The sequence below is a fragment of the Pezoporus flaviventris genome, unplaced genomic scaffold (genome assembly GCF_033815535.1).
Source record: "Pezoporus flaviventris isolate CSIRO_AGI_PZ_B2104156 unplaced genomic scaffold, CSIRO_AGI_Pfla_v1 ptg000007l, whole genome shotgun sequence".
Taxonomy (NCBI): Eukaryota; Metazoa; Chordata; class Aves; order Psittaciformes; family Psittacidae; genus Pezoporus; species Pezoporus flaviventris.
The window spans coordinates 49,189-74,155 of record NW_026892555.1 but is presented as its reverse complement, the minus strand read 5'-3'; the positions used below and the strand labels follow the sequence as shown (position 1 = coordinate 74,155).

The 24,967-nt window shown below is 54.7% G+C and overlaps 1 protein-coding gene across 3 annotated transcripts in view; it reads left to right on the top strand.

Moving 5' to 3' along the window:
• The window catches only part of LOC133266454 (rho GTPase-activating protein 39-like), a 116,260-nt gene that overhangs the window by 70,166 nt on the left and 21,127 nt on the right, over window positions 1–24,967 (top strand). For all 3 annotated transcript variants that reach the window (XM_061447604.1, XM_061447602.1, XM_061447605.1), the window contains exons 2-3: window positions 7,711–8,142; window positions 16,484–16,564. In XM_061447604.1, coding sequence (XP_061303588.1) covers window positions 7,711–8,142; window positions 16,484–16,564 — 513 coding nt within the window. The remainder of the gene's footprint in view (window positions 1–7,710; window positions 8,143–16,483; window positions 16,565–24,967) is intronic.

The following is a 24,967-nucleotide window of genomic DNA, read 5'->3' as shown; positions in this document are numbered from 1 at the left end:
CCAGCTCCAACCCCTGCCATGGGGCAGGGACCCCTTCCACTAGAGCAGGGTGCTCCAAGCCCCTGTGTCCAACCTGGCCTTGAACACTGCCAGGGATGGGGCAGCCACAGCTTCTCTGGGCACCCTGTGGCAGCGCCTCAGCACCCTCCCAGTAAAGAACTTCTGCCTTATCTCCAACCTGAACCTCCCCTGTTTCAGTTTGAACCCATCACCCCTTGTCCTGTCACTCCAGTCCCTGATGAAGAGTCCCTCTCCAGCATCCCTGTAGCCCCCTTCAGACACTGGAGCTGCTCTGAGGTCTCCCCTTAAGCACCTTTCTCTCCTCCAGGCTCAACAGCCCCATTTTCCCAGCCTGTTCCTATGGGAGACGCTCAAATTCCCAGTGTCAGGCTGGGACGTTTGGCCCTGTGCAAAACCATTCCTCCATGGACTGCCTCCCAGAAGCGCTGAAGACGTCCCTGGTTCGCTGGGAGCAATCGGAGCTTTCTCAGGAAGCATTTCAAGTGGTCCCCCTGCAGCAGCGGTGGATCTCCATACGCGTTGTCCCAGTTCAACCAGGGCCAGGAATCCCTTAGGGGTGTCATTTAGGTCGTAAATTACTCCTGAGCTGCAAATCTCACCTTCACGTCTCCTGCACGTAAGAGGCAGCAGGGAGAGTTTAGTGCAGACACCATGGGTTCTGTCGTGTGGTGATGCCCCAACGTGTGGGAGAACAACTTCCAGGGCTGGGGCGTCCAAAAGAGCATCTCTCAAACGTGGGTCACTTGTGGTCTGCAGAGGAGCAAGTGGTCTGCAGCATCACTTGGGTGCCATGGTTTAGTGTGAGGTGTCCCTGCCCATGGCAGGGGGCTTGGAACTGGGTGATCTTAAGGTCCTTTCCAACCCTAACTCTTCTATGATTCTATCCTGCACCTCATTCTCCAGCTGCCAGATTCCCTCCAGATGACTGAACTATCCCATGGTTTTCCACGCAGCACCACTGGCAATGCTTTAAACAGCAAAGGGGACGATGCAGCGCAGAGCAAAAGGTGTTTGAGGTGCATTTAAGCACCCTTCCATGCAGCAGGAAAAAGGACCCTCAGTCTGGTTTAAAGCAGCGAGTAGCAGGCTGGTGTTGGAAAGAAAGAGATCATAGAATCATGCTTTGGGTTGGAAGCAACCTTCTTGATCCCATTGGGATGGCTGTGTTCATCTCTAGGGCCCCCAGCGCAGAGCGGTACCTCCGGTGGTACCCCTTTGGAAGGATGAAGGCTGGTACAGCACAGACCTTCCCCTCCCAGCAGAGCAGGAGGTTGATGATTCTCCTTCCTCCCGCTCACCATCATCTCCTCCTAGAGCGGGTGATGAGCTCCGGGGGCAAACACTAAGGGAGCTTTCCTGCAAGTGTCAGGGCTTGTTCCCCTCCGTGTGGCATTTATCATTGATGAGACTGGAAGTCAGGGCGGGTTTCGGTTCTATTTCGAGTTAGAAATGAGCCACGCTGGGCACAAGACGTGCCCTGAAGTGTTTCATCACTGCGGCGTCTGACAAGTTCGGGCCCTTCCACTGGAGATGTCATCTCCAGTCTCCCACACACCCTGTCCAGATGACCCCGAAGCACTTCTTGCCTTTGGGAGAGCACCAGGATTTACAGCAGGAATCAGAGGATCCCAGCCTGGTTTGTGTTGGAAGGGACCTCAAAGCTCATCCAGCTCCAACCCCTGCCATGGGGCAGGGACACCTTTGTCCTGACAGGACCCTTGTGCATCCCTTGTCCCAAGCCCCTCTCCATGCTCCCTGCAGCCCTTCCGGCACTGGAGCTGCTCTCAGGTCTCCTCACGCTGATGCTGCCGCAGCTCCTGCCTCGCTCCATCCCCACATCCCTGCTCCAGCCCTGGCAGCGCTGCAGCCCCTGCTCGGCCCCGGCTCCTTGGGGGCAGCGGGAGGGAGCCGAGGGCTCTGCTCCATCCGGACGTGGGGCTGCAGCGGTGCCAGCACAGGGGAGGTGCTGAGCGCAGCAGGGACCCAGCTCCGAGCCCGCACGAGGAGGGAAGGAGCGTTCCTGCGCCAGGGAAGCGCTTGGACGTGGGGCTGAGCCCTGCTCGCCCCTTCCATGGGCAGGGAAAGAGGGAAAACCCAGCTGCAGCGGGAAGGAGCCGTCGCCGTGGGGCTGGGTGGGGAAGGCTCCCACGTCCCCTGCCATGGCAGGGGCAGGCTGGACGGGAAGGTCCTGGCACAGAGCTCCTCGACAGCAGCAGCACTGGGGCACGGGCACGAGGTGAGGCTGTCGGGAGAGGTTCCTCCTCCTGCCCCCGAGCTGGAGCAGGGCCTGGGGCACAAATGGGATGGGGAAGGGCTGAGGGACCTGGGGGGTTCAGATGGAGAAGAGAAGGCTCAGGGGCGACCTGATGGCTCCCTACAAGTGCCTGACAGGAGGATGGAGCCAGGAGGGGCTGGGCTCTGCTCCCAAGGAACAAGGGATGGGACAAGAGGAACCGGCCTCAAGCTGCACCAGGGCAGGTTTAGGTGGAGCTGAGGAACAATTCCTGCCCCAGAGGGTGCTCAGGCATTGGAACAGGGCTGCAGTCACCGTCCCTGCAAGTGTTCACACACCCTCAGTGCCATGGGGCAGTGGTGGCCTTGGCAGTGCTGGTACAGAGGTTGGACTGGATGAGCTTAAAGGGCTTTTCCCACCCTGCTTGGTTCTATGATGCTATGAATATACCAAGGTAAACTAAGCCCAGGGTTCATTTCAGCTCTCTTCCCATGTTCACCAATCGCATCCGAGAATCAATTGGGCTCTTTTCTGGACAGTGCAAGGAAAAGATGGATTTTTGGTGCATCTCCAGCCTTTTTGGAGCCTTTCCTTTCCAATGAGGTGGAGGTTTTTTCGTGTTTCTGAGGCTCTCTGCTCACCTTCCACCCTCCTGCAGCAGTTACAGACCCCTTTAACCCAACAGCAATAAGGTATTCACTGCCTTGGACCATCCTCATTGGGATGCATAAATAGATCACCACACTGCCCAGTGCTATGGTGAGATAGGTCTGAGTCTCTTTAGCCAACCAGAGCTTGCATCTGGCTTCTCTACCACCCATCAAAGAGCTTCTTGGGGGTCAATGCAATGAATAATGATGGTAAATTCATGGCCAGGGCTTCCTCTGGTACCCAGATGAGCTGTGCTGAACCTGTTGCATCACTGCGTTGCACATGTACCTCTTATCCCCACTGACAGCCGTGTTCCTGGGGGATTCTGGGGGTGGGCCCCATTTTGGGGGCAAAAACTCAGGAATGAAGCGCTCGGCTTTGTCCCGGAGGATTTGGGTTGTGACTTCCAGGCAGATGAATCTGGGGTTTGGGTGTCTGGTGGAAGATTGTTGCTGGTGCCCAGCCCAGGGCTGAGGAAGGTGGCCCTTGGCTACTGATGCTCTCCGTAGGGAGGGTGCAAGCTATTGAGCTGCTTGTGGTGATGAGTTACCGCAGGCAATTAAAAGAGTGGGGGAGAAGGAGAAGTGTGAGCACCAAATTCCCTCTCCAACAGCAGGGAAGTGGTGATGCAGAGGGAGAACCTGAACCCAGACACTGCCCGGTGCTATTAGGCTGATAATTCACACTGAAAACCAAGAGGAAATGAAGGCATTGAGGACATTTTCCTTTGAGGTGCTGCAGGCCTTTACCTTGACTGGTTTCTGGCCCAGAATGGTCCAGTTCTTGTAGGGTCCAAACAGATTTTGCTCTTCTTTAAGCTCCGTGGGGCTATTTTTATCCTATCCTACCCTATCTTATCCTACCCTACCCTTTCCTATGCTATTCTATCCTATCCTGTCCTGTTCCTATCCTGTCCTGTCCCATCCCTATCCTGTCCTATCCTATCCTGTGCTGTCCCTATCCTATCCTCTCCTATCCTGTCCTTTTCTGTCCTATCCTACCCCATCCTATCCTATCTTGTCCTATCTTTTCTTATCCTATCCTTTCCTTTCCTATGCTGTCCTGTCCTACCCCATCCTATCCTATCTTGTCCTGTCCTTTCTTATCCTATCCTTTCCTATGCTGCCCTATCCTATCCTGTCCTGTCCTATCCTTTCTTATCCTATCCTTTCCGATCCTTTTCTATCTTTTCCTGTCCTATCCTATCCTATCCTATCCTATCCTATCCTATCCTACCCATCCTATCCATCCCATCCTGTCCTACCCTATCCATCCTATACTGTCCATCCCATCTCAGCCTATCCTAGCCTATCCGTCCTATCCTATCCATCCAATTGCATCCTATCCTACACTATCCTATCCCATCCCATCCCATCCCATCCCATCCCATCCCATCTCATCCCTCTCTGGTTTCGCTTCCCTGTGATGTCTCTGCAGTTTGAGCTCTCATTTCACCCTGGAGGAGCCCTGGTTGGGGACTTTCTCTTCCTCCCACATGCAGACAGCCCAGGATGTTCCAGGAGGAAGATCCAGAGCCCTAGAGCAGCATCTGCCCTGGAGCCCAGGGTGGTCAGAGAGAAGCATTAAACCTGGAGCTGAGCAATGACGTTAATCTAAGGCCAGAGGCACATCAATGGGAAACACTGGGTTGGTTTCATCACGCTCAGACCCAAGGGGAAGCCTTGCATGGAAGCCTGGAGGATGGATTGGACCATGCGGAGCTGGAGCTGGCCCCGAGCCCCGCTGTCTCATTGCATTCAGCTGCTCACTTGGTCTGCGTCGTGCGGGATGACGTGAGGCACGGTGTGGGATTGACCCTTCTCTAACTGCTTTTGGTCTCTGTTCTGCAAGGAGAGGCTCAACCGTGGCTTTTCTCTCTATGCCAGGAATGGAATCATAGACCCATGGAATGGGTCGGGTTGGAAGGGACCTTAAAGCCCATCCAGTTCAATGTACAGGGACCCCTTCCACTAGAGCAGGGTGCTCCAAGCCCCTGTGTCCAACCTGGCCTTGAACACTGCCAGGGATGGGGCAGCCACAGCTTCTCTGGGCACCCTGTGCCAGCACCTCAGCACCCTCACAGGGAAGAGCTTCTGCCTAAGAGCTCATCTCAGTCTCCCCTCTGGCAGGTTAAAGCCATTCCCCTTGGCCTGTCCCTACATCCCTTGTCCAAAGCCCCTCTCCAGGTTTCCTGCAGCCCCTTTAGGCACTGGAGCTGCTCAAAGGTCTCCCCTTCCCGCAGCAGAGGGGCAGGATCCCCTCCCTGAGCTGCTGCTCACGCTCTAGGGGTGCACCCAGCACATGGGGGGGTTCTGGGTTCTGGGCTCAAGCACACACTGAAACCGGGTCATGAGGAGCTTCTCATCAACCATCACCCCAAGTCCTTCTCCTGAGGGCTGCCATCCATCCATCCTCCATCCATCCTCCATCCATCCATCATCCATCCATCCTCCATCCATCCATCATCCATCCATCCATCCATCCATCCATCCATCCTCCATCCATCCATCCATCCATCCATCCATCCATCCATCCTCCATCCATCCATCCATCCATCCATCCACCCATCCACCCACCCATCCTTCCATACATCCATCCTTCCTTCCTTCCATCCATCCGTCCATCCATCCATCCATCCATCCACCCACCCATCCACCCATCCACCCACCCATTCTTCCATCTATCCATCCATCCATCCATCCATCCATCCATCCATCCATCCATCCATCTATCCATCCTTCCTTCCATCCATCCATCCACCCATTCCCCTTGGCCTGTCCCTACAGGCCCTTGTCCAAAGCCCCTCTCCATGTTCCCTGCAGCCCCTTTAGGCACTGGAGCTGCTCTCAGGTCTCCCGTTCCTGCGGCAGAAGGGCAGGATCCCCTCCCTGAGCTGCTGCTCACGCTCTGGGGGTGCAGCCCAGCACATGGGGGGGTTCTGGGCTCAAGCACACACTGAAGTTGGGTCATGGAGAGCTTCTCATAGACCATCACCCCATGTCCTTCTCCAGAGGTCTGCTCACCATCCTCCATCCATCCATCCACCCATCCATCCATCCATCCATCCATCCATCCATCCATCCATCCTTCCTTCCATCCACCCATCCTTCCATCCATCCATCCATCCTTACTTCCATCCATCCATCCTTCCATCCATCCATCCACCCATTCCCCTTGGCCTGTCCCTACAGTTCCTTGTCCCAGACCCCTCTCCATGTTTCCTGCAGCCCCTTTAGGCACTGGAGCTGCTCTCAGGTCTCCCCTTCACACAACAGAGGGGCAGGATCCCCTCCCGGAGCTGCTGCTCACGCTCTGGGGGTGCAGCCCAGCACTAAGCAAGGATTCCACCCTTTCAGTCTGGTTTTCCAAGCTCTGGCACGTGGGAAGCTCCTGTTTCCCACTCCAATGTTTCAATCCTGTCAAAGATGCTCTGAACCATCTCCAGGGCTTGCGGCCAGGCTGCAGGGGTCAGGTAATTGCCCCCTGAGGCCTTCTCATCGTGGAATGCTTGAGTGAATTGGGCATTCCTGAAAGGCCCCCGGGGGATTGGCTCCCAGGGAGAGGCTGGCATCCATCACTTGTCTGACTCACTGGATGTGTCACATTTAAATGCCACCTCGCTTGAGAAGCTCCACTTAGCACGCTGGGGGCTCATTTTGCCTTCTCTATTTCTATACCTCTCTGAACAGCCTTGTAAATGCAGGTTAGGACGGATTCCAAGTCAAAAATCTTCTTTAACATGAGCATCCCTTGTGTTTTCCTCCGTCAATCGACAGGAAAATGAAGGATTTGAGCAAGATTTGGCTGCCTGAAAGCCTGGGGCATCCCCTGCATTAGCAAAAGGTGTTGGGGGTAATCTGAAGAATGGGTTAAAAGAGTTCTTCTTTGGCACTGCAACGTCTTTTCATCCTCTTTTGCATTTCTAAGCTCCATTTACTGCTTTGTGCTTTCCGTAACCCCATTGCGCTGCGTTTCTGAGCGAGCCGGGTCAGTGCGTTGGGTTCATGGGGCCTGGGCCTTAGCTCAGCAGGGGATGGGGTGATGGGAGGGAGGTTAAACCATGTTTTCTGCTCCTTCTTTTAGTGATGAGCTCCATACTGTATATAGAGACTGATGTTAGATCCCCTCCTACTTTAATGAAGGTGGCGAGAGGGAGCTGCTTAGTGTGGAGCTGAGCTCCTTCTCCCAGGATCTGGAGATGGGACACATAGGAATGATTCAAACCTGCTCCGGGAGAGCTTTAGGCTGGATAGTGGGAAGCATTTCTTTACCTTAAGGATGGTCAACCAATGGAGCGAGCCCAGAGGAGGCCATGGAGATGCTGCGAGGGCTGGAACAGCTCTGCTCTGGAGCCAGGCTCAGAGAGCTGGGCTGGGGCAGCCTGGACAAGAGAAGGCTCCTGACCCTAGAGCAGCTCCAGTGCCTAAAGGGGTGCAGGAAACCTGGAGAGGGGCTTGGGACAAGGGCCTGTAGGGGTGGGATGAGGAGGAACGGCTCCATCTGGAAGAGGGAAGAGTTGGATGGGATCTTGGGATGAAGTTCTTCCCCGTGAGGGTGCTGGGACACTGGAAGGGGTTGAATGGAGAAGCTGTGGCTGCCCCATCCCTGGCAGTGCTCAAGGCCACGTTGGACACGGGCTTGGAGCACCCTGCTCTAGTGGAAGGTGCATCCCTGCCCATTGAACCGGATGAGCTTTAAGGTCCCTTCCCTCCCAAGCCGTTCCACGATCCCATGGGTAGGGTTGGAAACGACCTCCAAGCCGCCATGGCTCAAGTCCCTTTGCTGTGTTTTCTCGCCTCCCTCAGGCTGGAATGGGTGGAAATCATCGAGCCTCGCACGCGGGAGCGCATGTACGCCAACCTCATCACGGGGGAGTGCGTGTGGGACCCCCCCGCCGGGGTGCGCATCAAGCGCACCAATGAGAACCAATGGTGGGAGCTCTTCGACCCCAACACCTCCCGGTTCTACTACTACAACGCTACCACGCAGAGGACCGTGTGGCACCGGCCCCAGAACTGCGACATCATCCCCTTGGCCAAGCTGCAGACCCTGAAGCAGAACACGGAGTCGCCCCGGGCGTCCACGGAGAACAGCCCCGGCAGGAGCAGCAATGTCAGCAGGGAAGGAAGCACCAGCTCCTCCTTGGAGCAGGAGCTGGAGGCCAGCGAGAAGGTGCAGGAGCAGAGGCCGAGCCGTCAGGCAACGCAGTATGCTGTGGTGAAAGAGGAAACGGAAAGGTAAAGGCAAGGTTGGACGCGTGGGATGGAGCTTGGTGGTGGGGCGGTGGCAGCCACGCGGGAGCGGAGGCACCCCCGTTGTCTCCAAGGGGTGTGGAAGAGCACAAGAGCTCTGCTGTTGTGGAGAGCATTCTGTGGATGCTCCTCGAGCTGGATTTCCCCACGTGTCTCTGCAGCAGGTCTTAAAGAGTGGGGTTTCTACTCTAGAAAGAGGTAAAACCATCTGTAGAAGGCGTTCCTCCTTGGTAGATGTTCACTGCAGAAGGTCCAGTGGAGAAACAGTCCCTTGTCTCCTGGTTCTAGAGTGGTGTGGGCTGAAATGGTCTCCCTGGATAGCATCTCCGTGCGGTGACCATGGGTTGTCCCACTGCTCTGTGGGGCTCGTAGCAGAGGTGATTGCTCTTGTTGAGGAGTTGGAGCTGTGGCTGCCCCATCCCTGGCAGTGCTCAAGGCCAGGTTGGACACAGGGGCTTGGAGCACCCTGCTCTAGTGGAAGGTGTCCCTGCCCATGGCAGGGCGTTGGGACTGGATGAGCTTTGAGGTCCCTTCCAACCCAAACCAGGCTGGGATGCTTTGAAGAACGACTTAATGCTTTCTGTGGTCCACCTGCACATGCACAACACACTGAGACCTCTGCACTGGTGCTTTGGGTCAGGCTTTGATGCCTTCAAAGCTGTGAACCAGGCAGCTCATTACTGAGTCTCTGTATCCTCTGAAACCCTGGCTCTTCGAGCATCACTGACCCAACAGGGACCCACCAGCCCCACAGCTCCTGCTGGCAACACGTTCTCCCTCCTCACAGAAACTGTGGCTTGGGTGATCTCCCGGCCGTGCAGGACAAGAACAGGAACTCCCAGCTCAGCGAGTGCTTTCATGTGGGACCTCAGAGGCAGCTTTGCCTCCGTGTCTCGCCCATCAGGGTTGGCTTGATCTTCCCGTGGAAGATGCTCTGATAAAGGTTGAGTGTGGGGATGGCAGCGTTCCCCGCTGGGGAGGTGGGGTTGGAAGAGGTGGAGAGGTGGGATGGAGGTTGTTTGCTGGCGCATGGTGGCCAGGTCTACCCGGGTCTCTTCAGGGCACGGTGATGGTGATTTAAGCCAGTCTTTGCTTGCCCATCCCCAAAAATACCAAGCCTTGACCTTCAGTAGGCCAAGGGGAATGGCTTGAACCTGCCAGAGGGGAGACTTCCCTCTGAGGGTGCTGAGGCTGGCACAGGGTGCCCAGAGAAGCTGTGGCTGCCCCATCCCTGGCAGTGTTCAAGGCCAGGTTGGACACAGGGGCTTGGAGCAAGAGAAGAGCTTCTGCCTAAGAGCTCATCTCAGTCTCCCCTCGGGCAGCTTAAAGCCATTCCCCTTGTCCTGTCCCTCCATCCCTTGTCCCAAGCCCCTCTCCAGGTTTCCTGCAGCCCCTTTAGGCACTGGAGCTGCTCTCAGGTCTCCCCTTTAGGAGCCTTCTCTTCTCCAGGCTGCCCCAGCCCAGCTCTCTCAGCCTGGCTCCAGAGCAGAGCTGCTCCAGCACGGGACAGGGTTGGTGGAGCAGGAGCTTGTTCCTGTTGCACTGTGAAGGGTTAACAGGGATCCAGCCAATGGGTTTTAACCTCCTTGGGTTTTGCTGCAGGATCAGCATCTTCCTGTAGGAGCATCATGCCCCGTTGCCTTGCGCGCTGGACCACAGAAGCTGGTGTGGACGCTGCACATCCTCATCCTTCATGTCCTCCACCTCCATGCTCTTTCCTTTTCCATGCAGGTGTTTTGTGGGATGCAAAGGAGGAGGGAGGATCGCTCCAGGGGTCTCAGATGGAAAGGTTTAACCCCTGGATACCTTGCCTAGAGGAGAAGAGGAAACCAGCCATGGGCTAGAGTTGCTCCTGGCTGCTGGAGGGTTGTGTGTCCTTTCAGCCCCAGCAATTCATAGTCTTGGCCTTGCTGGGGGGTGGCATAAAGCACATTCCAGGTCTTCCAGGATCCAGAGTAGCATTAAGACAATGAAACAACCAGATGCCAATAGAGCAGAAATTCCTGCTCACTGCCCAGTTTCCATCAGCATCCCTGGTGGAGACACAGTGGTCCTGTTCCTTCAGCTTAGCCAAACCATGACACCCTTCCACACACTACAGTCTCTTTAACCCCCATATCCTGGCTGGAAAAATCACATTCCTTCCTTAATTTCTCCTCTGGAAAGCCTTGGGAGCTTTGCTGAGGCCTCGCTGTCAATGGGACATGTTAAAGGAGAGAATACCAAACGCCAAGGAAGCCTTGGAAGGGTTGAGGATGCTGCAGCCTGGTCTGTTGTGGCTCCTCTTGCCATAATGGGGATCTACCTGCAAAACCAGCCTTATCCCCACCAGAAAAGGGGTTGCTTTTGCTGTAGTGACTCCATGGAAGGGAAGATGCTGTTGGGTAGAAAGGGGAGATGTGGTTGAACGTGGTGGGTTTGGTACTTCCAGCTGGGAAGGGGTGGACAGGAAGCTGTAGGAACATAGAATCATTGACTAGTTAGGGTTGGAAAGGGCCTTAAGATCATCACTGTAGTGCTGGCAAATGGTTAAATCCACGTGTAGTGAATGTGGAAAGGGATAAAGCCCAGGATGGGGGTGCTGTGATGAGGTGCTTTAGTCTATAGCAAAGCACAGAGGACAAGAGGCCTTGCTTCTGCTGACCTGCAGGAGAGCTTCTGGGGATGCTGCGATTGCACCTGATGCTCTCGGGCCCGGCACAGACAAAGCTGAAACATGAGCTGTGCAAATGAAACGTTGCTTTTTGGTTGTGATGACAGCAGCCAAGGGCAGAGACAGGTCAGATGCTGGTGCTCCAAGCTTCTCACCATGCAGGGGTGTCCCTGTGCTTCAGGGATGGTTTCTGACCACAGGACATCCAGTTCTGTCCAGTCGGCTCCTTCCCTATCTGCCCAAGTCTTAAAGCTGTGGGAAGATGCTTCAGGCAAAGAGCCCCTTTAGGCACTGGAGCTGCTCTGGGCTCTCCCTTTCAGGAGCCTTCTCTTCTCCAGGCTGCACCAGGCTCTCTCAGCCTGGCTCCAGCCCTCGCAGCATCTCCATGGCCTCCTCTGGCCTCGCTCCGTGCGCAACGATGGGAGCCGAACTCTTGGATGAGGCCCCATCCACATCAGCACGTGGACGTGTGGAGGTGACTGTGAGTGGGCAATGCTTTCCCAGTGTAGAACTCACCACATCTCAGGATGCCAGGCCTGCTCCTCATTCCGTTCTCTTCTATTTTAGGGGGAAATGCCCGTATCTTGCATTTCTTGCTCGAACCAGGGTGAAAGATGAAACCAGGGATGCAGCTCTCATCCCTGTTTCCTTCCAGTATCCTCCCCTTGAATCCTCCACTTTCTGCTGCAAAACAGGACTCGGGATTAGATGGATATTTGCCTAAGGATACAAGGATGGAATGTGACGTCGATCCTCAAACTGCCCTTCACCCAACTCCAAAGAGAAACATCTTCTCCCTCCCATCAGGAGCAGGGGCTGTAATTAAGGGTATGAAGCCTTCCAGGGCAGTGATTAGAGCAGGGGATTAGGAGCTGGGATTTCAGTTCTATTCCTGGCCTTGCCATTGAGCTGTGCTATTTCAGGCCAGTCCCTTTCCCTTCGGTCTAAAAATAAATGGAATGCTGCTCGCAGAGCTGAAACGGTGCCACTTCCTATCCCAGGGGGGAAAATACTGAATTTCCTGTTTTTTTCCTTAAATTTAATAGATGTTTGCTGCTTTGACAGAGGTTCCAAACGACAGGAACAAGGTTGTGTCTATAGTAGAGCCTCTGGAACCCACAGTTTAAGGTGTCGATGGAGCATCACCTTTGAATGTCCTCCATCCCAGCTGGGAGAAGGTCCATGCTGGGAGAGGGAGGAAATGGAATTGTGCCTTTTGGACGTGCTGGGTGAGGTGGGAGGGAGCTCCAGATGTGCTCCTGCCCCTTTCATGCTCCAGGGGTGGTGTTGGTGCTCCTGCTCCTGATGCTTTCTGCTGCTTCAGCTTGAAGCTTTTGGGTGTTACTGCTGAGCTCAGGCCACCTTTAGACCTGATGAGTGCTTTAAAGATGGAAGCATGGAGTGGTTTGGGTTGGAAGGGACCTTAAAGCTCATCCAGTTCCAACCACGGGCAGGGATGCACCTTCCACTAGAGCAGGGTGCTCTAAGCCCCTTTGTCCAAGCTGGCCTTGAGCCCAGCCAGGGATGGAGGATCCAGAACTTCTCCATTCAACCCCTTCCAGTGTCCCAGCACCTTCATGGGGAAGAACTTCATCCCAAGATCCCATCCAACCCTTCCCTCTTCCAGATGGAGCCGTTCCTCCTCCGTCCCTACAGGCCCTTGTCCCAAGCCCCTCTCCAGGTTTCCTGCACCCCTTTAGGCACTGGAGCTGCTCTAAGGTCTCCTCTTGTCCAGGCTGCCCCAGCCCAGCTCTCTCAGCTTGGCTCCAGAGCAGAGCTGCTCCAGCCCTCACAGCATCTCCATGGCCTCCTCTGGCCTTGCTCCAGCAGCTCCACATCCCTCTGGTGCTGAGGGCTCCAGAGCTGCTCCTTTTTTGTGCTCACAAAGTGTTGCATCAGGGATGGGAGCCAACGGACCTTGCTCGGATGAAGCTGTCCTCCCCAAAGAGCAAACGTTGGGAGCTTTTCGGAGCATCCCCCGAAGCTCAGCAGCACAAGGAGCACCTCAAGCATCCGTCTTGGTGACTCCCATAGAAGGCATTAGGGTTTGGAGTCTGGCCCCACCGTAATTAGGGTTGTCTGAGATCCCATTAGTTAAATAAGGGATTAGGAGGAGTCCTGTGTTTGGGCAGATGATGGGGGGCCGGTGCAGGAGGGTGGCAGCCGGAGAGGCCCCTCTTCTCATGGCATTTGAATGACTTTGGTTTCCCCTTCTTAAGCTGCCTTCATCCCCTTGGTCGAGGCAGCACGGAGGGAGCTGCAGGAGCTCAGTGTGTGCGGGTTCTGGTGCAACACCAGCTTTGTTGCTTGCTCTGGACTGGCTCCAGGGTCCCCAAAGTCAGGATTGCTGAGCTGCAGCCTCAGCTGTGGGGAGATGGGGGCTTAGAGGGAGATCTCCTCTCACTAAGGGAAGGTGACCGTGGCAGGGGGTTGATACTGGATGACCTCAGGTCCTTTCCAACCCAAACGAGTCTGATTTGGGGGTGATGTTTGTTGCCTCTCAAAGTAGACAAACACGTCACAAGGCCTCTTTTTTACTGCAATAAGCACTCAGGTTGGCTTTTGTGGAGGAATAACCATTTAGGTTGCATTTAGCACAAGGCAGACAGCATTTTAGTTCAATCTGGCTAATGCAAGTCGTAGGATCATGGAGTTATCGGGGTTGGAAGGGACCTCAAAGCTCCTCCAGCTCCAACCCCTGCCACGGGCAGGGACCCCTTCCACTAGAGCAGGGTGCTCCAAGCCCCTGTGTCCAACCTGGCCTTGAGCACTGCCAGGCATGGGGCAGCCACAGTTTCTCTGGGCACCCTGTGCCAGCACCTCAGCACCCTCACAAGGAAGAGCTTCTGCCTTATCTCCAACCTGAATCTGCCCTGTTCCAGTTTGACCCCATCACCCCTTGCCCTGTCACTTCTCTCCTGATGAAGAGACATGAGGATCTCTTGACACGTGTGCAGTGATTTCATCATCTGCATGAATATGAAGGTGCTCAGGACTGATTTGAATTGGGGTTTGGTGCCTCTGCGTCTCCTTGACTGCTGCCATCCAGAAGGGAAGGGCTCTTGGTGTGGTTTAGTTGAATTGACTCGAAGGGCAAGTTCAGAACCAGATCATTTTAGTTTTAGAGGAAGATTTGCTTCTTTCTGGTGAAATAAATGGGCCTGAAAAGCTGAATATGTTGACTTCAGTCCATCATATAGGACAACAGGACTGAGATGTTGGTACAGAACCTTCACCTCCCATCAGAACCTGCAGGAAATACACTGGAAGCACTTAAAACACGTGGCCTTGAGTAAGGATTTGGCTTCAGCTCTTGGCCCACCTGCAAAAGATGAAGGGGCATTGTTAAGGTTACAGTTGCACCAGCCCCACCATGGCTTTTGTCTCCTTTACACGGAAGGAAAAGGACCTGGAGGATGATGCAGAGCGTGTCTTTGGTACCAGTGATGTGTGGTGGGTTCCATGTAGTCATGTCACTTGTCTGAGGTTGTGATATCTTGGTTTAAGGATGTCTCCTGATGGTTCTTTTGGTCTTCAACTTGTTCTTGCAGAGGTGCAGGCTTGGGCCCTGTTCACCAGCTGTATGGCTTAGAAGGCAAGGGATGGTGGAGGCAAGAAATGCTTGGGTTGGGAAGGAAGAGGCTACCCAAGGGAGAGCCATGCTGAGGGTGGCATTGGCAGGAGGACTGTGGTGGCATCTGCAAGGGTAGCAGCAACCTGCCCATAGACCGAGAGAGTTAAAGGTTGGTCAGCATTACCTTGACCACGGAGCAGGTCCTCTTGGACGTGGATGATGCAAAGGTGGTTGGGAATGGGCAGCATGGATTTACCATGTGAGTCAAGGTTGACCAACCCGATTGCTAATGGTACAACTGCTGATCTGGATGGTCTGCCTTGACCCTAGCAAGGTGTTTGATGCACCTTGCATGGCATCCTTGTGTCCAAGTTGGACATTGGAGTCTAGACAAGGACACTGATAGGTGGGTACAAAACTGGATCGTCAGGCTCAGAGGGTGGGTGGTGATTGATGGCTTGCACCCAACCTGATGCTTGGCTGTGGTGGAAACTCCTCCCAGGTCCATCCTGGGACCTCTCCTCTTCCAGATCCTTATCAATAACCTGCAGAGGAGACAGAAGTCGCCCTTGTCTGCAGGTGAGCTGCTTGGCTTGAGGGCAGGGCCAGTGATCAGAGGGACCTGGAGGAGGGAGGACAGGTTGGGAAGAACCCCCTGGAGCTCAGCAAGGCCACGTGGAGCAGTTGGGATGGACTTACCTGCTCTGGGTACCAGTCCCAGGGACCCAGGAGGCTTGGGGAGCTCTATGCTCGGTGAGCAGCATGCATTGGTAGGAAGGGAGGCTGGTGGCATGCAGCAGACCCATAGCCTGTAGATGAAGGGAAGCCATTCCCATAGATCAAGGGAAGCAATTAATCTCCATTAGACCACAGGTTGGGGTTCTCCTGGACAAGAAGAGCTTGATGAACTTGAGTGAGACACCAGGGTGGTCAGGGGCTGGAGAACATGATGTGTGAGGAGAACAGCAGGGACCTCATGTGACTTCTCCTTGAGGAGGGAAGGTTTTGGGGACACTTCAGGGCACCCTTCAACACGGTTGTGGCACTGCCACAGCAAGACCATTGACTTGTTGGGTAGAACAGGCTTTGCTCCAACGTCAGGAACTTGGAGACCCGGAACCAAACGTGGGTCTGCAAAACATCTTCAGTTATTGATGGAGAAGGAGAACATCCATGAGCTCTTTGAGCCTCCACGGTGGAAGAGTCACCAGGTCCCTGTCTCCTGCTTGTGGTCTTCCATAGGATCCCAGCCTGGTTTGGGTTGAAGGGACCTTAAAGCTCCTCCAGCTCCAACCCCTTGCCATGGGCTGGGACCCCTTCCACTAGAGCAGGGTGCTCCAAGCCCCTGTGTCCAACCTGGCCTTGAACACTGCCAGGGATGGGGCAGCCACAGCTCCCCAACGTGAGCCAGACCTCATGCTGGACACAGCTCTTAGTCTTGGCATTCTTCTTGCTCAAAACTTGCTGAAATCACCCCAAAATTCCTGCCCCTCCAGGTGCCTTTTCCGTGTTTCTCCAAGCAGTGTGCTCAGATAAGGTGTCTCTTGGAGCTGGTTGGTCGCTGTTGGTGCTGTGGCATTCTCCCATGAGGGTTCTGTAGGCTCAGGTGTAACCAGCTGCAACGTGCAGGTGAAAACGGGCCAAAAAGGGCTTTTCTGGTGGTCATCACCTCTGCCCGTGTTGGCTCTGACCAGGAGAGGAGCAAGAGCGATGCTCAAGGCATGAGGAAGGGCTTCACTTGGGAAGGACCATGGCAGGGACAAAGCAATGGGATGTTTGGGATCCACCCAAGCCTGTCTAGAGCCATTCTTCACCCAAAAAAAGCATGCCTTAAGGGAGAATGTGGCGTTTGCAGGGTGTGAAGTAAAGCTGGAGATCACCACCATGGAGAGCTTGGTCATCCTCTGCTCCGTAACTGATAAATGACCCCGAGTTCGATGTGATTTGGGCTCCGAGTGCGGAGCCCAGGCTGGTGGGCCCAGGAGCCCACCTCCATGGATGGATCTCCACCCATCCTAGAGCGAAGGAGACTTTGCTAAGGGCACGTGGGCGTTGTGGTGGCTGTTGGTAACTCCCTGTTCGCTCTTCCTGTGTTGCAGCTCGTCGCCTTCCGGAGTGTTTGAGAAGGAATACGACATCTATCGGGATTACAGTGCGGAAGGTCAACTCCTTCACTACAGGTAGCCCGTGTTTCCCTCCGGTGCCAGGGTTGGCTGAGGTGGGATGTGGGACAACCCGTGGTTGACGTGGGGAAATGGGGCGCTAACACCGATGTCTTTGTGCTCTGCTGAGCCTCCACATCCCCTTCCCAGCGTGGGCTGATGTTTTGTAGCTTTACCACAACCCTTAAATAAACCCTAAGGTGTATTTTGATGGTTCTTTGGAGCAGGACCCATCCGTCCTCTTTATGTGGTGGTCCTCTTTTGAGTGGATCCTATCCATGAGCACAAACTGGAGCAGGACAAGAGGAGCACACAGGGCTGTCAACCCGGTCGAGCTCGTAGGCTGTGGATGTGCATTAGGCTCCACCATTAGGACTTCGGGGGATGACCCAAAACGTTCCATCACATCCACTGCAACCAGTTTCTAGGCTCTTTCCTACAGGCTTTGCATTGCCTAGAAGCAGGTTCATGTGGGTATGGATTTCATCCATCACTGCAGCAAGCTCAATGTGCTGTCTCCATAGGGCAGCTCCCAGTGCCTAAAGGGGCTGCAGGAAACCTGGAGAGGGGCTTTGGGCAAGGGATGGAGGGACAGGCCAAGGGGAATGGCTTTAAGCTGCCAGAGGGGAGACTGAGATGAGCTCTTAGGCAGAAGCTCTTCCCTGGGAGGGTGCTGAGGCGCTGGCACAGGGTGCCCAGAGAAGCTGTGGCTGCCCCATCCCTGGCAGTGTTCAAGGCCAGGTTGGACACAGGGGCTTGGAGCACCCTGCTCCAGTGGAAGGTGTTGGGGTTGGAGCTGGATGAGCTTTAAGCTCCCTTCCAACCCAAACCAAGCTGAGTCCATGTTTCTATGACCATCAGCCCCAAGTGCAGCTTTGGGGTGCAGCTGCCTGGGTCACCAGCAGCATCTTCAGGAGCAGGTGAGGATTTCTCTTCTCCTTGGTGCTGCCGGACCACAACTGCTGATGTCTCCCGATGGAATGAAGATTATGGGTGTCGTTAAGAGGATGAAGTCTTGCTCCATCTGTCTAGGAGGCATTTGCCTCCAAATCCCATGAAGACAGGCGATCACCTTTTTAACCCTTTCCTCTTCATTCCTTCTGCTTGGTGGCCCCGTTGCTTGGTGGCCTCGTTTTTCCTCCTATGGTTCTGTTGGAAAGGTTGAACTCTGCTAATCCATGCCTGTTTGTGGGATGAATCCCAGGTTTCTTGTCGTTATCCCGCATCGGTGTTGGCCAGTCAATGGGTGGAGGGTCCAAAGCTGCTGGAGATGCACTTTAGGAGCTCTCAATGTCTCCTCTCCCAGGACACGGCGCCTGAGAGCCTCTTAGATCCATGCTCCCAATGGGGTGGAGGTCCTGTACCGCGTAGAATCATCATAGACTCATAGAACAGTGAGGGTTGGAAAGGACCTTAGGATCATGCAGTTCCAGCCCCTTGCTGTGCAGGTGCTCAGGGCTCTGTGGCCACCAGGAGCTTCCCGATGGAGGGAACTGCAGTGTTGGACATGGAGCAGCAAAGCATCAACAACCATCTGTCCTTCTGCTCCCTGGGAAACGGGAGGTTCCCGGAATCATGGAATCAGCCAGGTGGGAAAAGCCCTTTAAGCTCATCCAGTCCAACCTCTGTACCAGCAGTGCCAAGGCCACCACTGCCCCATGGCACTGAGGGTGTGTGAACACCTGCAGGGACGGTGACTGCAGCCCTGTTCCAATGCCTGAGCACCCTCTGGGGCAGGAATTGTTCCTCAGCTCCATCTAAACCTGCCCTGGTGCAGCTTGAGGCCGGTTCCTCTTGTCCCATCCCTTGTTCCTTGGGAGCAGAGCCCAGCCCCTCCTGGCTCCATTCTCCTCTCAGGCACTTGTAGGGAGCCATCAGGTCCCCCCTGAGCCTTCTCTTCTCCATCTGAACCCCCCAGGTCCCTCAGCCCTTCCCCATCCCATTTGTGCCCCAGGCCCTGCTCCAGCTCGGGGGCAGGAGGAGGAACCTCTCCCGACAGCCTCACCTCGTGCCCGTGCCCCAGTGCTGCTGCTGTCGAGGAGCTCTGTGCCAGGACCTTCCCGTCCAGCCTGCCCCTGCCATGGCAGGGGACGTGGGAGCCTTCCCCACCCAGCCCCACGGCGACGGCTCCTTCCCGCTGCAGCTGGGTTTTCCCTCTTTCCCTGCCCATGGAAGGGGCGAGCAGGGCTCAGCCCCACGTCCGGATGGAGCAGAGCCCTCGGCTCCCTCCCGCTGCCCCCAAGGAGCCGGGGCCGAGCAGGGGCTGCAGCGCTGCCAGGGCTGGAGCAGGGATGTGGGGATGGAGCGAGGCAGGAGCTGCGGCAGCATCAGCGTGAGGAGACCTGAGAGCAGCTCCAGTGCCAGAAGGGCTGCAGGGAGCATGGAGAGGGGCTTGGGACAAGGGATGCACAAGGGTCCTGTCAGGACAAAGGTGTCCCTGCCCCATGGCAGGGGTTGGAGCTGGATGAGCTTTGAGGTTCCTTCCAACCCAACCCATTCCGGGATTCCACGATCCAACTTCACACGCAGTGAATGTGAAATCCACTTGGGCACGAGCTCAAACCCGCCATTGTAGGAGCTTGTCATGCCGATGGAGACCCAGCAACCGTGTCCCCTGCTGATCTGCTCGTTGGGGACATGGCCCTCCTGGTCTCTTTGTTCTTCCCACCTCATTCATTCTTACAGTAAAGGCTGCTCCGTGCTCCGTGTTCCCTCCTCCCTCTGAAGGAGAGGAAGCTCTCATCCTGCTCAGTGACATTTGGGGCTGAGGGAACAGGCTGCTTTGGGAGCTTGCTTTGATCGCACGTCTGCGATGGGGAGACCAGCCCTGGCTGCCTCCTGGGGAGCTGCTTCAGCTTCCAGCAGGCTTCTGTGCCCATCCGTGCCGTGTCTGACACCGACACCGGGGTGGGTTGTGCTGGGGATCTGCCACCTCCTGCTTCCTCTTTTGGCTTCCTAAGGAGCCTTGTCCCCTTCTTCCTTGAGGCCTTCATGACCCAAACCAAGGCCAGGTTGGACGCAGGGGCTTGGAGCACCCTGCTCTAGTGGAAGGTGTTGGGGTTGGAGCTGGACGAGCTTTAAGGTCCCTCCCAACCCATTCCATGGTCCTGTGATGAGAACACGGCGCAAAGCAAGCCCAAGGCTGCTCCCTGCTGTGCCAGGCTGGTTTTACACCAGCTCTGGATAACCAGGAGAGCTCAGCCCAAGCCACGGCTCAGCCCTCTCCTTCCCCATCCAGATCGTTGCTCTGACATGAATGTGACCACAGAAACCAGTTTAGCATCGCTGGGGTCAATGCAGAGGTTGGGAGCTTGATCCTGGCCCTCCCACCTCTCTCCAAATAGCCATTTCGCTGCCCAAGCAACACAGATTCCATCTCAGTCGCGCTGGTTCCTGTAGGAGTTGGGTTGGACCAGTTTGAAGGTTTCATATCAAATGAAGTCCAAGGAGAACATGAGATTTCCAGGCTTGCAGATAAAGGTGGGAACAGAGATTGCAAGTGTCGGGGTGTCCCTGCCCATGGTAGGGGGTTGGAACTGGGTGATCTTAAGGTGCTTTCCAACCCAAACCCTTCCATGGTTGATTCTAGAAGGGTCGGACCTGTCATGGTGAGGTTGTGGCCACCACTGGTGACCCCCAGTCTCATACAAGCTGTGAGAAATCAGTGTTTGAGCATGAATTTAACATTTTAGGTACAGTTTAAGCTCTGGGCTATTTATATTTCCTTAAAGCATGTGATTTTCTACATACAAATCATGGGGATCATCAATATTTGGAGATGACGAGCAGTGAAGTCATAGGGATGGTGGGGTTTAATCTGTCTTCTTCCCCCTAATTTAGTCATAAATTGTTCCTAATTCATAACTTTCATACTCTTATTACAAAGTTGAGTCTTCTGCTGGGTTTTGCACGATAATAAAGGCCAGATGGTCCTCCTAAGGGCTGTTTCCTAGCTGGAAAATCGAGGGATCATCACGGGCTTCAACCTGAAGCTTGGACATCTTGCTGCTGAGGCTCTTCCCATGTTCCCACTTTTCCCTGTGCTATTTGGGGGAAGATCTTGGTGTTGCTGGCGTGGCCTCAGGCACCGTGCCAGGCACATGGAGGTTTTCCTGCTGTCGGGATCGCTGATCCCGGCTTTCACAGCGGGATGCTGATGGGAACGGTGGCAGTGGTACCCAGCTGGGAGGAAACGGGGCTGGGCTGCATCCTTCGTCATTCATCCTCATCCTTCATCCTTCATCCTTCATCCCATCCCCGGGGGATCACAGTAAGTCCCATTTATCACCAGATGAGGGGATCTTAAAGCCATTAAAGCTTGGGAATGTGAGGAAAAGCCACAGGGAGGAGATGCTGCACCCAGCTTCCGTGGCCAGGAGAGGAAGGTGAGGAAGAGCAAGGGCATGGGGATGGTGGGAAGAGCCTGGGAATGGCACAAGGACCTGGTGGCATTGCAGGGGGGTGGTGGGGTGCTCAGGAATCCCAGGCTTTTTGAGCGGCTGCGAGCCCTGATGCATTCCCAAGCCTTGGAAACCGATCTGCTCGAATTAATCATTCAGACCTGGGATTTATCCCCTAGTCCTGCACTGATTTAATCAAAGAATCATCAGATCCTGGAATGGTTTGGGTTGGAAAGGACTATGGGGCAGGGTGAGGATCGCTTGTGTCCTGCAGCAAAAGGAACTGGAAGCAAAGGAATTCCTGGACGAGGAGCCCAGCAGCCCCTCTAATCTCTGCCATTGACATTCCAAAGGCTGGATAAGGTTGTAGAGGGGATATTTGGGCAAGAAGGGAGACTTAAGAGCACAAATCACACGAGTGCTTTGGGAAGACCCCTCCCTTAGATAAATGACATGTTTCAATCCATGGAAATGGGGAAAACTGGGACAAGAAATTGATTTTGGCTGCTGGAAGATGAAGAGGGACCTGGGGAGCAGCTTGTCATGGAAAGGTGCATAGAGCCATAAGTGAAACCTTGCCCATCAGGAGGAAAATAGCAAAGGGCACACGGTGCCAAGCCAGCGAGGACAGAAATAGACGGAATTCCTGGAGCATTCCCTGTGCCAGGAGGGTTCGAGCCTCAGCAGGGCTCCTCCTCCTCTCCTCCAGCATCATCTTTCATTTACTGGAGGGACTGAGCTGCTCGTGGCCACCTAGAAGTGCAATTCCCACTATTCCTTCTGCAGGGATAAAATGCGATTTAGATGCTTCCCAGTGTTTTCCAGGGAAGCACCACGGAGCTTCCAGGTTTATTACTTCATATTGTGAGGGCAAGCTCTGCTTTGGGGGTGTGATTTGATGGGCAGCGCTGCTTCACATGGATCTTTATTCCTATTTCCTGTTGCCACATGCAGGTGCTGCCTGAAACATGAATGTGAGCTGCAAATCCGGGAGTTAAGAGGTGCTGTCACCTGGTTTGGGTGAAAAAACCTGGATTTTGGGTGGATTCGTGGCCCTATGGGGCTGGGGGAAGAGTTGAAGCATGAGGGGGTGGGAACTGGATGATCTTTAGGTCCTTTCCAACCCAAGCTATTCTATGAGCATCACTTGGTGCTGAGCTCTTACTGCTTTGTGGTACCTGGGTTTTTTAGCTTGGGAGCTGTTGGGGTGGGAAGAGGGCATCAGATCAAGCAGCTCTTCCTTGTGGAGCTGCTGTGGATTTGCAGCTCTCTTCCTTCCTCCCTGGTGCTCCTTTTGCAGGCTGAAAACCCATGGGTGATGGGAGCAGGACAGGGTGAAGGTCCTTGCAAGAAGAGCAGTCATTGGGAAAGACAACGGCACTGGTGCAGAACCCTTCTCCATCCATAAAATCCTGGAATGCTCTGGGTTGGAAGGGACCTTGAAGCTCATCCAGCTCCAGGGGACACCTTCCACTAGAGCAGGGTGCTCCAGTGCTTGTCCCCTCATCATTTAGCCTCTTGACCCTGGGAGATGAATCCAAGTGTTTCTTGGTGTTTCTGACCTAGCAAGGCTTTCCTCATCACCTCGCCCTGGTACTTTGGTCCATCGAGGACATGCTCCTACCGTTGTAGATGGAGTCTTGGTCTGGAAGGGCTCAGTGACTGCTTGAGAGCCGTCAGCCGATGTGGAGGGACCCAAACTCATGCAGGTCTTCAACAGCAAGAAGCTGGGAGGAGGCTCAGGTCCTCAGGAGCTCAAAGGCTGCTCTGGAAAGGGGAGGAAGGAAGGAAGGAATTGTTCTCCACATCCCCTGGAGCGAGGATGAAGTCGTGGGCAGCGAGGTGGTGGAGCCTCATGCAGGGAGACATTTATCTGTGCCTCTCTGGGGGCAGAACCTGGTATTTGGACTCAGTCCCCCGTTGTCTGAAGGGCACAAGGGATGAATTGGTGTGGAAACGTAACTGGGAATGAGAGGAATGAACTGGGAGAGCAGATGGTGCCACTGGTACCTTCTGTGCCAGCAGGGACTGGGTGCTAACAGCATGTTCTGCAGCAAAGCAGCTCAGATCCCTCCATAAAACCACCTCTGCTCTTCCTTCCGAGTGGCCCCGGTCCGGGTGGCATCTCCCAAGGACTTGAAACGTGGGTTGAGCAGATGAGCTTTAAGGTCCTTTCCAACCCAAACCATTCCAGGATTCCATGACACCCCTGTGAAGGGCAGGGTTGGGATTTCAGACTCCCCTTGAGCTATTTGGCATCCCCATAGGAGCCAAACCACAGGTTGAGGTTCATCTCCTGCCCTGTCCCCCCACCATGGACACCCTCCATGCAAAGTCTGAAGGTTTTGGACTTCCAGCTTCTTTCTAAACCATGTTGGGATCCAGCTCCAAGGGTCCTGGGATCCTGGAACCAGGGGATGGTGTTAATCCAGGCGAGGAAGTGGATGGAGGGGTTGAGCTGGGTTAATCCTGGGTGCTGCGTGGAATGGAAAGCAAGGAGAGATGGGAGAGATGGGCTGTGTATAGGTGGCTTTTCCTTCTCACCTTGGGATGGAAGATCCCAGCAAGAGGCTGGTCCAAGATGGGGACTATGGTGGGGTCAATCCCCACTCCCAGCAAGGACTGAGCACCCAAACACCCATGAGACAGTCCCAAACCTATCTTTGACCCAGCATTTGTCCTCAGTATGTGGCCGTGGTCGCTTTTCCATTACCATTTGGCTCCAAGAGCTCCAAGACATGAGCAGAGGATCAGTTCAGGGTTGTCACCTAGAGATGTTCTCCAAGGGGTGGCATGGCTGTATGGGGCTTGGCTTTCCAGCCTGTGCATCCTCTGTGTACCCTGGGGGTCGTTAAAGTCCATGGAAGCTGGTGCTACTGCATTTGGGATGGTGGCAGTGCCCTGGTCTCCATCAGCAGCATGCTGCTCACCTGATGGAAGAGTCTTTGGGGGCCTCAGCAGGTCCATCCTTTGGGGTTTGAGGTGTTTCAGGGCAGCAGTACAGTGGTGTCTATCACTTGTGGACCTTCATTCCATCACGGACATGCTCTTCACCTTATGGGAGAGTCTTGAGGTGCTTTGGCATGTCCATCCTCTAGGTTTTGAGTTGTCCCAGGGCAACAGTATGATGGTGTCTGTCACCTATGGGCAAGAGGGACCTTCACTCCATCATGGACACGCTCTTCTCCCGATGGAAGAGTCTTTGGGTGCCTCAGCAGGTCCATCCTTTAGGTCTTGGGTTGTCCCAGAGCAGCAGTACAATGGTATCTATCACTTGTGGACCTTCACTCCACCATGGACATGCTCTTCTCCCGATGGAAGAGTCTTTGGGTGCCTGGGCAGGTCCATCCTCTGGGGTTTGGGCTGTCCCAGGGCGACAGTGTGATTGTGTCTATCACCTATGGGCATGAGGGACCTTCACTCCATCATAGACATGCTCTTCACCTTACGGAAGAGTCTTGGGGTGCTTGGGCATGTTCATCTTTTGGGTCTTGAGTTGTCCTAGGGTAGCAGTACAATGGTGTCTTATTACCTGTGGGCACAAGGGACCTTCACTCCATCATGGACATGTTGTTCATCTGATGGAAGAGTCTTGGCATACTTGGACATGTCCATCCTTTGGGCTTTGAGGTGTTTCAGGGCAGCAGTACAGTGGTGTCTATCACTTACGGACCTTCCTTCCATCATGGATGTGCTCTTCACCTGATGGAAAAGCCTTGGGCTGCTTTGGCATGTCCATCTTCTGGGGTTTGGGTTGTCCTAGGGCAGTAGTATGATGGTGTCTATCACCTATGGGCTAGAGGGACCTTCACTCCACCGTGGATGTGCTCTTCACCTGATGGAAGATTCTTGGCATACTTGGACATGTCCATCCTTTGGGTTTTGGGTGCCCCAGGGCAGCAGTACAGTGGTGTCTATCACTTGTGGACCTTCATTCCATCATGGTTGTGCTCTTCTCCTGATGGAACAGTCTTGGGGTGCTTGGGCACATCCATCCTTCGGGTCTTAGGGGTCCCAGGGC